This window comes from Montipora foliosa, chromosome 2 (genome assembly GCF_036669935.1).
Source record: "Montipora foliosa isolate CH-2021 chromosome 2, ASM3666993v2, whole genome shotgun sequence".
In the NCBI taxonomy this organism is placed as follows: domain Eukaryota; kingdom Metazoa; phylum Cnidaria; class Anthozoa; order Scleractinia; family Acroporidae; genus Montipora; species Montipora foliosa.
This window is the reverse complement of record NC_090870.1, coordinates 31,102,438-31,117,911: the sequence shown is the minus strand read 5'-3', so window position 1 is coordinate 31,117,911 and position 15,474 is coordinate 31,102,438. Positions and strand designations below refer to the sequence as shown.

General features: G+C 38.5%; 2 protein-coding genes across 2 annotated transcripts; both read left to right on the top strand.

Moving 5' to 3' along the window:
* Nucleotides 1-2,746: 2,746 nt before the first annotated feature.
* On the top strand, nt 2,747-3,763 carry LOC137991494 (uncharacterized). The gene has a single exon (XM_068836572.1). It carries the CDS (start codon nt 2,747-2,749, stop codon nt 3,761-3,763), a length of 1,017 nt encoding a protein of 338 aa, XP_068692673.1.
* Nucleotides 3,764-14,158: 10,395 nt separating this feature from the next.
* LOC137991493 (uncharacterized protein KIAA1958-like) lies at nt 14,159-14,950 on the top strand. The gene has a single exon (XM_068836571.1). It carries the CDS (start codon nt 14,159-14,161, stop codon nt 14,948-14,950), a length of 792 nt encoding a protein of 263 aa, XP_068692672.1.
* The last annotated feature ends 524 nt before the right edge of the window (nt 14,951-15,474 follow it).

The window sequence follows — 15,474 nt, the reverse complement described above, 5'->3', positions numbered from 1 at the left end:
AAGACGTTATTATTATTAAAGACGTTATTAAAATTATATGTAAATTAATTGTTGTGATGTGCATCTCTTTTACACCCCTCATGCTTTTCTCTTACAGGGAATGCTTTTACTGCCACTCTGATGTGTGGAAGGAAGGCTATATTGACAGGCACATCATGTGACAAGCGTGTTATCTTCCAAAAACTAAGTACCGGTACTCAGCTCTCAACTACTCAGATAGATTAAGCCCTGGTTGTTTACAGATTTAAAGTGCATTGTAAACTATTGAAAATATCCCATGACTAAGGCTTAACGAATGGTAAGAAACAGATCTTACAGATCTTGCTATTCCTCTTGGACGCCTTTAAGTGAGTTTTGGAAAATGTGCTTAACCTTTTATTCAAAGAGATAATTACGGAGGCAGAAAATGTTGAGTCATTACATGAAATACTATGTTCTTACCATTCGAATGAAACCACTGCAGCAGTACAAAATGAAAATTTGGATTTTTCCAAACGTTTACATGGTGACCATTGTTGTAGTGAAAGGTAAAGAATCACAAAAATTAATCATTTTTAGACCAGCCCTTAATCCACTTGAGTACCATATGGTTTAAGAGGGCTTTATTGATCATTTTGTTTAGTACAGTTGAAAATCCAGCTGTTGCAAACTAAATTTGAAGTTTGGTATATGATGTTGTTAGTAATAAACTTCCAAATTTTAGAATTGACTTTGATTAGCACACCATGAGTATTAGTTCTTTTGCTATAAACCTAATTATACAATGCCAATGTGTAATCTGCACTCCGGCAATGCAACAAGTTAGTCAGAAACTGAAATGACCATAATTCCAATCTTGATTGAAAGTGGCCAAAACCTGCATAGTGAATTGAATAGTGAATTACATTTTCATTGTACAGAGGTTTTGCATCTGTTGTTTTGAAGTTGTTTCTACACCCTTCCTTTTGCTGTACGTAAATAAGTCAATTAAGTGGAGAATAAGATTTACAGAAAGTCTGCATCTTTTGAAGCCACTAGGCTGAGATAATTTTTGCATCACACAGTTGTTGTAGAAAAGGTATGGAATTTAGTGAAAAATAAGATTTGCAGAAATTCTGCATCACACAACTGTTGTAGAAAAAGTATCAAGTCTAGCGGAAAATCAAATTTACAGAATTTCTGCATACAAGGTTTTCAAGCCACTAGGCTGAGATGCAAAATTTCTGCATCACAGAGTTGTAGAAAATGTAAGAATTTAGCAGAAAATAAGATTTTCAGAATTTCTGTATCCGACTTTTTAAAGTCATTAGGCTGAGATGCAGAATTTCTGCATCACACAATTGTTGTAGGAAGGGTATGGAATTTAGCAAAAAATAAGATTTGTAGAAATTCTGTGTCACACAACTGTTGTAGAAAAAGTATCAAATCTAGCGGAAAATCAAATTTGCAGAATTTCTGTATACAACGTTTTCAGGCCACTAGGTTGAGATGCAGAATTTCTGCATCACATAGTTGTTGTAGAAAATGTATAGAATTTATCAGAAAATAAGATTTGCAGAATTTCTCTGTCCGACTTTTTCAAGCCATTAGGCTGAGATGCAGAATTTCTGCATCACACAATTGTTGTTAGTAAAAGTATCGAATTTAGCAGAAAATGAAATTTGCAGAATTTCTGCATCCAACGTTTTCCAGCCACTAGGCTGAGATGCAGAGTTTCTGCATCACACAGTTGTTGTAGAAAATGTATAGGATTTATCAGAAAAGAAGATTTGCAGAATTTCTACATCAAACTTTTTCAAGTCAGTAGGCTGAGATGAAGAATTTCTCCATCACACAGTTGTTGTGGAAAATGTACAGAATTTATCAGAAAGTAAGATTTACAGAATTTCTGCATCACACTTTTACAAGCAATGCAGAATTTCTGCATTCTTCATTTGCGTTAGATAAACTATAGTGGAATTTGTCTGCAGCCTGTAGTCCTGTGGACAAGAACACCTTTTCCTTACTGCAGTTTTTTAGCCCATTTTTTGTGTCCGTGTGTTACCCGTGATTTTTGATTGTATATTTTTAGTGAAAATATGAGTGCAGAGTAATTATGATCTATTAAAACAACTGTTTGAAATTGTGATTCGGTCATGTTAACAGTGTATCACTCCAACTTTCGATATTACTGCAGTCAAGTCTTCTAAGTTCCTGTCGGAAATCACGTTTCATGCAGAACGAAAGTGAGGTTTTAGGACGGAATTTTGTATTTTGGAAAAACCCATTTTAGTCTGGAATGCGTTTGGTGCTTTGTTTGCAATTAACACCAACAAATCCAACACTACCAAATGCAGCCCATTCTTCCTCAAGTATGGTAGGCCCCCGCATTTGCCTCTTGAGGTAGAAAAGTTTGTAGAGAAGGTTGTTGATGAGAGAGAAATTGAGGAATTGGTAAAGGATTTGACGGCAGAGGATGTTCTGCAGGAGCATGTAGAAAAGATGTCAGAAACAAGAGATGTGCTATTCCCAAAAGTTCTGCAAAATAGTGAAGCTGCTCAAGAAAAGCAAAAACAACAGTACTTAAGAAGGAAAGGAAAATTTGATTGTATTTTTAAGAATGGTGATACTGTCCTCTGCCGCAATATGCTGCAGAAGACAAAAAAGGGACACAAAATGGAAGACCAGTGGATTGGCTGTTGAAGAGGTCGACTCAAAAAAAGGAGCCTGCAGGCTGCGGGGGAATGGTGAACTACTTTGAAGGAAAATAAACGTCAAAGACCTTAAAATGTACAGGGTCCAATCCACACCTCAGCATCCAGCAACACCATTGCAGCAGCCTGCAACATCATCCCAGCATTCAGCACAATCGCTCCAATCTGCTAAGTACCAAAACCCAGCAATGGAAGCTCAACACTGTGCGCCATCCGTACAGCAGGCACCATCCCAGCAACCGGCAACATCATCCCAACAGCAAACACCCCCAAAGCAGACAACCGTACCTCAGCAGCCGGTGCATTCCAAGCAGTCAACACCATCCCAGCAGCCAACCCCCCAAAAGCATAGAACCACACATCAGCAGCCAGTGCCTCCCAAGCAGTCAACACCAAACCAGCAGCCAACACCCCAAAAGCAAAGAACCACACCTCAGCAGCCAGTGCCTTACAAGCAGTCAACACCCCAAAAGCAAAAAACTGTACCTCAGCAGCCAGTGCCTTCCAAGGAGTCAACACCATCCCAGCAGCCCAAAAGCAAACAAGTGTACCGCAGCAGCCAGTGCCTTCCAAGCAGTCAACACCAAACCAGCAGCCAACACCCCAAAAGCAAACAACCGTACCTCAGCAGCCAGTGCCTTCCAAGGAGTCAACACCATCCAAGAAGCCAGCAGCCCAAAAGCAAACAACCGTACCTCAGCAGCCAGTGCCTTCCAAGGAGTCAACACCATCCTAGCAGCCAGCAGCCGTACCTCAGCAGCCAGTGCCTTCCAAGCATTCAACACTATCCCAACAGCAAAGAACCACACCTCAGCAGCCAGTGCCTTCCAAGCTGTCAACACCAGACCAGCCACCAGCAACACCTGAGCCAACAACATCAGCAGAAAAACGACGACCACCCCAGCAGCCAGCAGAGCCCCAGCTCTTTGAGGCATGTGCAAAAATACAAGCCATTACAGAGGAAGATATTGCTTCCTGTTTCAATGGCATTATTAAAAGCCACCTTGCCGAAATACTCAGAGGCTCTAAGGAAAGTTGGCGGCATAAAGTATTTAATGGTGGGATTTCCTCAGAAGGGGAAGAATCAATAATTGTGAGAAAGGATCTCAAGTGCAATGTTACTTTTGGAGACTTCGAGGAAAGTCAAACATATTTTGTAGTAAAAAAAGAAGAATGCCAAAGGCTGAAACTGAAGTGAAGTTTGTAAAACGTTCAAAGATGGACCAACAATCAGTGCTCAAAATGCAAAGGCCTCAGTTTAAATTGGATATGGATGATGTTGATATAAGAAACAGTGCAATGCTGACAGACAAGCGCATCCAAATGGCTCAAGAACTGTTGCATCACCAGTTTCCAAAAACTGAGGGCCAGCTGTCACCTACTATTGGAAAAGCCAGGCAGTTCCCAATGATGAGAAAAGACTTCATTCAACTACTGCACACTGGCGGTATTCACTGGGTGTGTGTGAGCAATATTGGCTGCAAAAAGAAAAACCAAGTTAAACTCTACGATAGTCTCTATAGTGGAGTATCACCATCCACCAACGAGCAGATTGCCGCCCTTCTCTTCAAAGAGGACAGTGATGTCATCGAAGTGTCCATCCCTCCTGTGGACCGGCAAACCAATGGAACAGACTGTGGTGTTTTTGCACTTGCATTTGCCACAGCACTCTGTTATAAACTGGACCCCACATCTCTGAAGTTCAATAGACGAGCAATAAGAGCACATCTCTGGGATTCCCTTCAAAGAGGGTACATTGGCATATTCCCTTTTGATGATACATCAAGGCATGGATTGGAGAGGGCTGTTGCCATCCAGGTGTACTGTGACTGCCGCCTCCCATACTAGAGATCGAATGGCAGAATGCACAATTTGCAGTAAATGGTTTCATCAAACGTGCAAGAAAATACCTAACAAAGTTCTTAAGTATCAAAGGTTCCAATGGAAGTGCAATCACTGCTAATTACCTTAATATCCAAGGGAAAAGATATTATTTCTAATTTCTAAAGATAGTAAATATATAACCCTTGTCCGGAGTTTTCCAAACTGGATAGGAAACTGCTGAATTGGGTTACTCATGGAATTTAACTGTATTGAAGTTTGGAATGTTCAGTTGATGACCAGTTGTATTGTGGCTGCCACCTTCCATAAGGCCCCATCAGACATCAAAGGGCAAAATGCAGAAAGTGTAGCTGAACAGTTCCTCGAAATGAGAAAGAAAGCCTAGCATTTAGTTTCTATACATCCATCAAAAGTTCCAATGGAAATTCTAAAACGGGAAATTATTGCAGCCTTTGACACACAAAGACATCCTGTTATTTTCAATGGGAAGTCATTTCTGCAGGTAACTAGTCAAAGCTTTTTGCCACCTTCAGCAGTAACCAAATTCAGCCAATTTATATTTGGAAACGATAAAAAGTTAAACAGTGCTATGCAAAATGGTTATAGAATTTTAATGGAAACTTTTGGTCCAAGGTAAATGTGACTTGAAACATAAAATTCTTACAAGAAACAGGTATCAAATGAATAAACTGTAAAGCTCTTTCTAAGATAAATGATTCTTGGAGTTTTGAGTCACATTTAAGTTGCAAAAGCAACACCTACGGTAGTCTTGCATAAAATGATACAGTTTTGAGGGATGAAGCTCATTTCATATCCAGATCACAACAGTAAGAAGCTAACTATGCAGCATGATCTGCAAGTTTTCAAATGTAAATTGTGTTAAGAGCTGATTGACCGGTTGCAAATTGGACCATCTCTACAGCATTGAAAATCGAGCCATCAGAGAAAGGTAATTCATTCCTTTGCTTGACCATGCAGAACTGCCTTAGGTTGTAAGTATTATGTAAAACGTCACACTGAGTGTTGGCCTGCTTCCTTGTAGAGTACTAAGCCAAAAAAAAATACCAGGAGCCAGATGTAAGAAAACCACTTATTGTATCATAAATGTAATCAAATATCTGTTGACCTGGCTCAGGATATGTTATTGTCACGAAAGAAAGTGCAAAATTTCTGAGCCCCCAAAAATCCTCAGGTTGCAATTCTCAACCCACCAAGGTGAGGCCTACGTACCATGCTGACACAAGACAGGACCGTATGGCATTTCTTCATCATCATATAGCTGTAAATGATTTGTTTACAACTTATCGCAATTAATTAACAGGGAGAAATAACAAAAATCGCAATAATTTAAATAATTCAAGGACATACATATAGAGTTATGATACTGTCAATCACGACAATCATACATGTTCTACTGCTGCAGTAACAAGCTAAAATGTAGACTTCAAGTGGTGAACCAACAACATGCTTTCAGCATACTACATAATGATAATTACATCTGTGGTAATTTAATTAAATATTAATTGCCACAAACTACTTTAAAATAAACTGATTAAAAGAGATAGGTTAGCTTAATTTCGGTATTTCAAAGGCTGGTTTATTATTGTATTTAAGAATAACTCTACTTTAAGCTTACTAAGCTCACATTCCACATTTATGACAAGTTTGCTTCAAAACATGAAACGAATTGTCTTCAGTTCAAAAAGCCGAAACATTTCGCAATTCAAATGAGGATTTGCCGTTCTTCTGGTCGCTTTCCTTCTCAAAGTACAAAGAAATAACCTTTTTGTCACTAAAAATTACCATACTAGCCCCAGATAGGAAAGATCGAAGAGACTGTTAAAGATATGAGTTCTTGGTCACCGATATCTCACTACTTGCAAATCATTTCAGCTTACTTATATGCAAGCTCAACTTAGTATTTTGTTTTGCTCTAACAATTTCCTGTTTAAATAAAGTTAGAATGTCATACCTAATTACTTGACTGCTTGATGTCCTCCTCCTGCTGTCTCCACGGCTCGCCACATGACTTTGATACACCACCGCCATTTTGTTTGTTTTCAGTGTTTTGTGTATCCCCACCGGGGATATGTGTATCACTAGTGATATGTGTGCAGGGATACACATATCATTGTGACACCGGTCAAGTTTAGTTGGAAGCACGTGTGTTTTGCTACCAGGGATAGTCTGGTGGCCGCTATAATAATTTCGATTAAAAAAAGTGCTGTTCCCTTTGCTCATTTCTAACCTTTGTCGGAAGGATATGAAGCATTTTGTGGTAGAAAAAACCCCAGGATGCAAATGGAAGGTTCGCTTCAGTAGACTTGCCATGAGATGCGAACAATGCCAGCCGTTTTTCAGAGAAGTTATGGCTGATTCTGACGGTTTACTTTCGATACTATATTGCCAAATCAATTCATTAAAGGTATGTAATTGTTTTACTTCTATAACCTAAGTTATGTCAATGACAAGTGATGCTTTAAAACTCTGAAATCTCTTTGAAAGACTGCTTTAAAGCACAATTAGCATAATGGTCGAGCGGTAAACCGGTCGAGCTGAACTTGCGTTCTCCCATTCATTGAGCGAAATTCTCCCTTGAGAAAATAAAGCTCAAACGAGATTATTTGTCAACTTTATGGAACTGCCAACATTTTAGAATAAACGTTTTGACTTAACCTGTTCTGTTGAAACCGTAATTTTGTTAGTAGTTTCAGTGTAAACGGAATATACAGCCGTGAATTTTTATGCGTTTTGGAATTGAAAATAAAATATACCATTATGCGAAACCCATATTATTTACTTGTTTCTTGTCAGGTTACGCAGCAAAAATCTTGTTGTACCAAGGATTGCACGTCTTAATTGAAAGTTTCTAGACGTTCTACACTTGATTTGATCATTATTTGCTTTAAATGTATTTGAACCGGGTGTCTGACGAATTCTTTATGGCAGCACTGATTATCTGCTTTGTTGTTAGTTCATTGTATAGTGTACCAGACATATGTCACTACAATACTGAATGTTAAAGTGCAAGCTTTTCAGTGCTACCTAAATAAATGTGGTTTTGTTTTGAACCAGTTGCGTAATTTTAGTTTGAAAATGCAACACCTCGATTTGTTTACATAATTGGCATTCGAAACCACTTACTTCCTTCACGTGCGAGCGTTCTTCAGCCAGAAGGTTGTACTTTTCATATTTGGACAAAATTGTTTGCCTTGTACATTATTTTTGGAAACTTCACATCATTTCCAAGAATTTTTGTTGCTCGCAAAAGTGAAGGTGATGCCAAAAAACATAAGCTAGACTGCTGGGGTGTGATAGAGCAAAGCTATTGAAATATCCTGTTAGATGGTGTTGGAACATGTACCACTGTAGCAAAAATATGTTCGTTCTGACTTTTCTTGTGCTGGAAACAGTCATATATTATTTGTTAACGTTGTTTGTTTACCATTCAACTTCTTTGCTTTGCTCATTAATCCTGGAGTCATGTCTGGTTTACGGTGGCTCCTCAGCATTTCACCTAAACGAGTTAGCAGATTATCTACCAAGGATGAAATACTCTGCGCCAAGTTCTGTGCAAATGTTAGAGTCCTGCCTTCTCTGCCATTATTTTGAAATTTCCTGCAGAGAAACCCTTAAAAAAATGTACTAAAGCTTATAGGTCTAATCTCCAGTTATTCACATTCCTGTTTACAACGTATATCTATCATAAAAGGCAGACTTGTTTTGCTTAATTGAACCACAAAACAGGTTGATTTCCTCCTCCTAATAATTCACTTATCCATGATTTTTGTTTTCCATCACAGGGGGCACTTGATGAATAGTCTTCACTGTCTGGATGATGGATAAATTCCAAGACAAAAGCAATGGTTTCTGGTGGAAGTTTATGACTACACTGGTGTCTTATTTTCGGAAGTGCTGCTCCTGGACCATACATCTTACTATGAAGTCTAGCTTTTGTTAATTCGTAGTCTGTGCATGATACTTCTTCTCCTTGACTGCTAGTAAACCTGAACATTTGCTTAATTTCCTTATTTGTGTATTGCTGTGCCATACAGCTCAACAGTTCAACCCGTTTGCGACTTCCAGGCTTCTCTCTGGAGTAGCTGAGAGCTAAGCCCTCCATGATGTTAGCATTTGCATGTGGAACATTCACTTTTTCCTGAATAGAATCTGAAAGAAGTGAAGACAATGGCTTCCCCATTTTACTTTTTGCTTTTAGTAAGAAACACCTCCTAGAGGGTGAGGTTCGCATGTTTACAATCATATTTCCAAAAGTTGCTAAAGCCAGTATTTGTGATAGAGATGAAAAATATTGTGGTCTTATATTATCAAACGGAAAGGACAAATGTCCTGACGTTGAATTAGTCAGTAATAACTACTGACTCTGATCTGATTATTAAAATGCAAAAAAAGCAATCTTGATAGCCTGGATTAGTTTTCTATTTTACAGAAGAATGCATACAGTACAAACTCACATATAAGAACCTAGTACAGGCTGAAATTTGGCATTTTACCCAAAAATATAAGAACCTTTTCAGCCTGGCAAAGAAAAAGGTTCTTTTACAAAAAAATCACCCTTGTGTGGTTTGTGAAAATGTTTCCAGCTGCTGCTTTAATAATTAAATCATTTTCTTTGCTTTCTTCTATAGAAAAATTCATTGCCTAACTAATCACTTCCACGGTAAATTTTACACTAAAAACCAATATCGCATGAATCACGAAGCGATCAGTGCAACATCGGTTTTTCCAGTGAAATTTACTTTGCAATTAACCAGTTTGGCAATAATTTTTTCTTGAACCGAATGAGTTTTAAAAGAAAACAAGCATTAACTACAACCTCAGCAACCGAATTGAAAAGGAAAAAAGCCATTTCAGAGTCAACTGTCAATAGCCAGCATATAGGAATAATGCTAAAATTAGAAGCCATAAAAAAAACTTTGTCATTTCAAGGTCAAAGAAGAGTTTTACTGATGTACTTTATTCCTCTTTATCTCTGAAAACAAGATCATTCACATTTTTAAGTATTTCACTGAAACACGCCAGGTTGGCTTGGTACAAGAATCGGCAACCTACAGCAATGCAACCAAGAAAGGACGAACTTCAAACACGATCTGCACCAACACTTAATTAACATTTGGGTGCTTTAAACAAACTTCTGAAAACACAAGCTACTGAGATTTCCTCCTAATTTTATGACAACTCATTGTGAATACAAAACAACGAAAACCAGTTGGGCAAACCGATTAAGAAACAATTGTTTGCTCGCATTTTAGAGGAAAACAAACAAACAAACAAACAAACAAATAAAATTTTTCTTTATGTCCAAAAGAGTACAGATAATTGTTATTTAATTCCAGTTGACAATAAAAATTCGATTTTTATTCATGAAAAAAGGAAGAATGGATTAAACCACCTTTTAAAAATACGCATCCACTTTAAATAACGCATCCGTAAACATAACAAATAGTTTAGTGCCCAAGGAAGGAATTTGTGTGCTAAGTATGAGCTATTACTGGTATTCTGTTTTGTCATTGTCGTTCTCTTTCGCTCAGTCCTTTCATTTCTGTTCTAGACATAGGTCCTCCAGGCATCATGTAACCTTATCAGAGCTTCTAAAGATATGCCAAAAATTGCAATACAGAGAAAAAAGCGGCTATAAGCAACTTAAAAATAAACACTCAGCTTTAAGTTTACATCCCGCGCATGCTCGATCTGAGTAACTGTGTAGTCACCAGTGTGGACCACAGATATCATCATATGTCAAGCTGGATTGAAACCAGTGAAAAATGCAGAAAGAAAACATCTTCCAATCCGTTTTCCACCTGAACACAAAAAGCGTTTGACTGTGTAAGAACTTTCACTGATATAAAATATGGCCGTGTAGCCGCTTTGAGCCACAAAAAGCGCGCGAAAAATGAAGCCTTGCTTATATTAAGGTGAGTTCACCTAGGATGAGCCTGCAATCCCATCGAAAACCAGTACCTGGTCAGTGGTCAACTTGACCAAAAAACGCAGCTGACCTCGGTGAGCTTAAGCTTGAGCCCGCGATATGGTCATGTGATACTGGTCAGCCGATACCTTGTTCTGACAGGTGTCAATTAATCACAAGATGGATGTCCAATATCAAAGATGTATGCTGTAAACTAGCATGATACTGGTCACATTGGCATACGTGGAGGGGTGGACGGACGGTCGGACGTACGTACGCACGTTCATTACGTCATGGCTATAAAACCAAATTTTCTTGCATCAATGGGTTACCATATTTTCTTAACAATGGTGCTCCGCTAATATCTATTATTCACTTATTTAGCAATATTTACTGTATGGCTCTATATTGCGGGGTAGTGATTACGAAAACCCATTGTGACAACTTGTAAAATTGCAAAATAAAGCTATTAGAATCATCAATGATGTTCCCCCACCCCACATTATGTTTCCTTAGGTCTATTGAAATTTCACGATATTGTTTTAATGTAACAATAGTGGCCAATTTTATCCAACCATATGAGTACATTGTCTTTCATAAAACTAGTGCGACCCAGAGCTGATTACCCCTCAACTACCTAAGTTTGCGAGATAAGTAAATCCCCAATATATAGTATTCGGAAAGGTATCGTGATGTTAAAAAAAAATTAACTTCACACAGTACAAGGGCTGCCTCAGCAACAAAGGCCCATCAAAAAGAAATCCCTCTAGATACCATACTGAACACAATTGGTTGGGAATCAGCAAAAACATTGTAGAAACTGTAGAAACTTTATTGGATAACACAATTACTGAAAATTCAGTAGTTTACATTGCGGTCCATTAATAATAATATTGATAAAAATTGAAAAAGTTCACAAAGTACTCCTAAACTAAACTAAAATTATCAGAAAGTTCTATGAATAGTAAAATGATCGAGCTTACAATTACTAACTACGTATTTATTACTTATGTACTTTTTAAAATTCCTTAGGGGTGTAATACTTCTAGTGCTAACATCTAATGTGTTCCATAGTCGGTTGACACTTGCATAAAAAGTGCGTAGACCAGAGTTGGTAGGAAAAAGCGGTATGAATAAATTGTTATTTGTTGACGCCCTTGTATTAAGTCTATGCTTATCATTAACATAGGAGATATAATCTGTAAAGTACTGAGGGCAACAGCCATCAACATTCTTGTGCATTAAAGAAAGAAACAAGCTCCTTTTTAAACAAAGCAAAAACATTCCCGAAATATTACCATAAATCAGTGCTACGCCCAAGAGGAGCAACACAAGAGAAGCGGTTTTGTCTTAGATTCACTTATCTCATTTCTTTTATAAAATGTTATTGTTCTTATTGATGTGATATCCATTATGCGAATTATCCAACAAACTTTTCATTCATTGAAAATCAATAGCATTCAAATTAAAATGTATTTACAATTGGTACGCATTTGCTTTAGATGATATACTTAGAGGGCTGTGTCAGAGTCTCATGGGCCCTTCATGCCTCTGGTCAGGTGATAGAATTGGAAAATTAAACGAGACTCACTTGTAAGTTGAAGTTTGATTGAGATTCTATGACCAAGGAGGTAGGAGATCACATACCCACCCCATCATCACATGTACAGGATCCCATCCCTGTTTCCACGTCCAAAAAAAAGGGATTTTGGAGAGAGATCAACACTTTTTTGCCGTATTTTTAAGTTTTTGTTAGAATAACCGTGAAATATGTGACAAAATCTACCGATAAAGTTCTTTCCTTGCGTAATGTTTATTGCGAAATTTATCATTCAAGATCACCAATCAGATTGCGGCTTTTTTATCCTTATTTCAAATTAATGTGACTATCTAAAAGTCAATTGCCAGTGTGCTTCTCGGCAGAATAGAATTGAGCTTAACACTCTACTGTTCCCCATTTGAAAATAGCAACTGGCGAGAATCATGAAGATTCAAAACCACGGTCTTGCTTAAAGGCACACTGAAGTACTTGCTACACTAATGGACACGAAAGAGGACTACAGAGATCTTCTATTGCTTGAGAGCAGCCCATTAAGCACACCACTAGACGAAAATGCACTACCTGGAGGCTCAAAGGAAGTGAAGATGAAAAATGACTCAGGTTGCATGGCAGAAACAATGAGCCACCAGCCGCAAACAGAACTGTGCTGGATATCAGCAAAGCCGCAAGGAAAAGGAGAAAACAGGAAAAGAAAATCGGAAGTAGACAGTCTTTACTCACTGGAAGCTAAAATCAAGAGAACTGAGGAGTCCATTGAAAAATGATGAAAACACTTGGGCAATAAAACTTGTCTGAAGTCGTTACGTTACAATGCCGATGCAAATATCCTGCCGGACGAAAAAGTTCAAGCAAGACATTCAGGCGGTTTAATTAAAAGCTGAGCAAGGTTTTCTCTCAGCACTAACTAGATTTAATCACCGCTACTTTACCTTCGTAAGGAGAAAGGCAAAACTCTCTGAAAAGTCAATCCTAAGAGGCTTTAAAACAAACTAGACAACCAACTGCTATCGGCAGACATCAGCGTTAAAAACATAGCAGATTTGCTAGGAATAGATTCTGAAAATGTGACAACACTATTGTGAACACTTAAAGCAGCTGTAAGAAATAAAAATGTTACAAAGTAAACATGTCTGTTCACTTACTCATGTTATAACACTACTAACAAAGACAGCGCAAGCAAGGGAACAAAATTTACAAAGAAACAACTAAAATCCAAAAAGCGCAATGAGCGCGAAAACTAGCAAACAATTTCCTTACAAACAACAACAGGAAGACTCTCATAAACCTCTGTAAAAGAATTCAACTGACACCCAAACTAATTTATTGACGAAGGGCCTAAAATTTATACCAACTGCCACAGTCACAAACAATATAATAAGGTGCCAGCTCTTGTAGGACTCTAAGGTCTTCGCAAGAAGAATGTGCTTAAAAATACTTTTCATAGGCAAAACAAATCAATTCACCCCTTCTATGTAAAATTTAATTGGGAACCACCAGTTCAACCACCTGTAACATTAGAACACTACCTGGAACAGGTCAAACTTCAAACTGCGGAGATAAAAATAACCAGACCAAAAGAGGACTTGTCACGCAAAGAATGGAAAGTACAAACAATTTCCTTACAAACAACAACGGGAAGACTCTCATAAACCTCTGTAATAATATACACGAAAAAATTACTCAATTCTGATTGGCTGAGAAAGGAGTGCAGCTCTTCTGTAACACGAGTGCAAAATGTGTAACACGAGTGCAAACTTGTAACACGAGTGCAAATTACAAAGGCTTTCTGATTGGCTAAACACACAAAAGAAACCAACAAGAACCAATCAGATTAGAGCTGTTTCTATAGCAACATATTGGCGGAAATTTTAAGATAAGACGCGGAGGAAAATGGCCGGAGTTTTCAGCAAACAACGATTTGGTTTTGCGAGCGAAACAACGATTGAAGAGCTAAAAAATTTTTCCAAAAACCCAAATACAGTAAAGAGTACGTCTTTCTGGCTGAATGTATAAGAGACGTGGTGCAAACAGAAAAATATTGTCAACAAAATCGAGGAAAACGAGCCAGGAAAACTAAACAAGCTACTTGAATCATTCTACGCTGAAGTAAAAAACAAAAACGGTGACGACTACGAGCCAGACAGCTTAAAAGTGATGATAGCTGCACTTGATAGACATTTAAATGAGAAAGGATACAAGTTTTCCATCATAAGAGACAGGGAGTTCCACTCTTCCAAGCAAGTTTTAGAGGGGAAAGCTCGGCAACTTCGCCAATCCGGTATGGGCAAACGTCCAAATAAAGCCAGAAGTTTAACTGAGGAAGAAGAGGAGGTGCTGTGGGAGGGAGAAAAATTTGGCTCCAAAACTCCAGAAGCGCTTATTTCTTCTATGTGGTGGCTTTTGACGCAGTTTTTTGGTCTCCGCGGTCGTCAAGAGCACCACGCAATGAAAATGGAAGATTTTCAACTCTGCAAAAATGACGAAGGTATGGAGTTCGTGCAGTTTACCGAAGGTCCAACGAAGACCAGACAGGGCGGACTGCAGAGCAAGAACAGAGATTTTCAGCCACGAATGTTCTCTGTTGGAGGAGAAAGGTGTCCGGTTGCTCTCTTCAAGCAGTTTGTCGAGCGAAGACCACTTAACATGCGATGGTCAGGTCCTTTCTACCTCAGTATCAAAAGAAACCGAAGACTGAATGACAACATCTGGTTCAAAACTCAACCAATGGGCGTAAACACCATTAGCAACATGATGAAAACAACTGTGGCGGGTACTAGCCTTGAAGAAAGTCACAAAAAATTTACGAATCACAGTGCTAGAAAGACAACAGTGAGCAAGCTAAAGAAAGCAAACGTTGAACGCTCAGATATAGTGAAGGTCACAGGCCACCGAAGCGTACAATCCCTTGACGATTACGATGAAGCCGACGAGGAAGAACAACGATGACTCTCCAGTGCAATATCCAAACGGAATTATGAAAACCCCGGTGCTGAGAAAAAGCGAATGGCAGTTTCCGACATCACGACAACTGCGGCTCCACTCGCTCCGGTAAACACGAACATGCCAGTACCACACACATTGGCCGGCCCATTGATGACAGCGACGAAAGAAAACCAATTCCCACCATCACTTTCAGGTTTTCAAACTCAGAATTTCTCTGTAAATCCAACCATGATGAGGTCCCAGGAACAGACCATGATGAACACGTTCAACAACTGTCAAGTGTCTTTCATCATTGGCCGCTCGAAGCGAGCTCCTGAGATTTCAAAACGACAGCCCAGTTCTTGTAAACGCCGAGCGTTCATTATCGAGGATGATTCTGATTGAACGTTTACTTTTCCTAATTATTGTAAAGCGAGTTTTCTTTACATAAATTTAAAACGCTTGAAAGGTTTTAAATCAGTCCTCACACATTTCCAAGTTCTAATTTGAATGATTTTGAAAGTGTCGGTCTTGTAAGTTTGCATTTG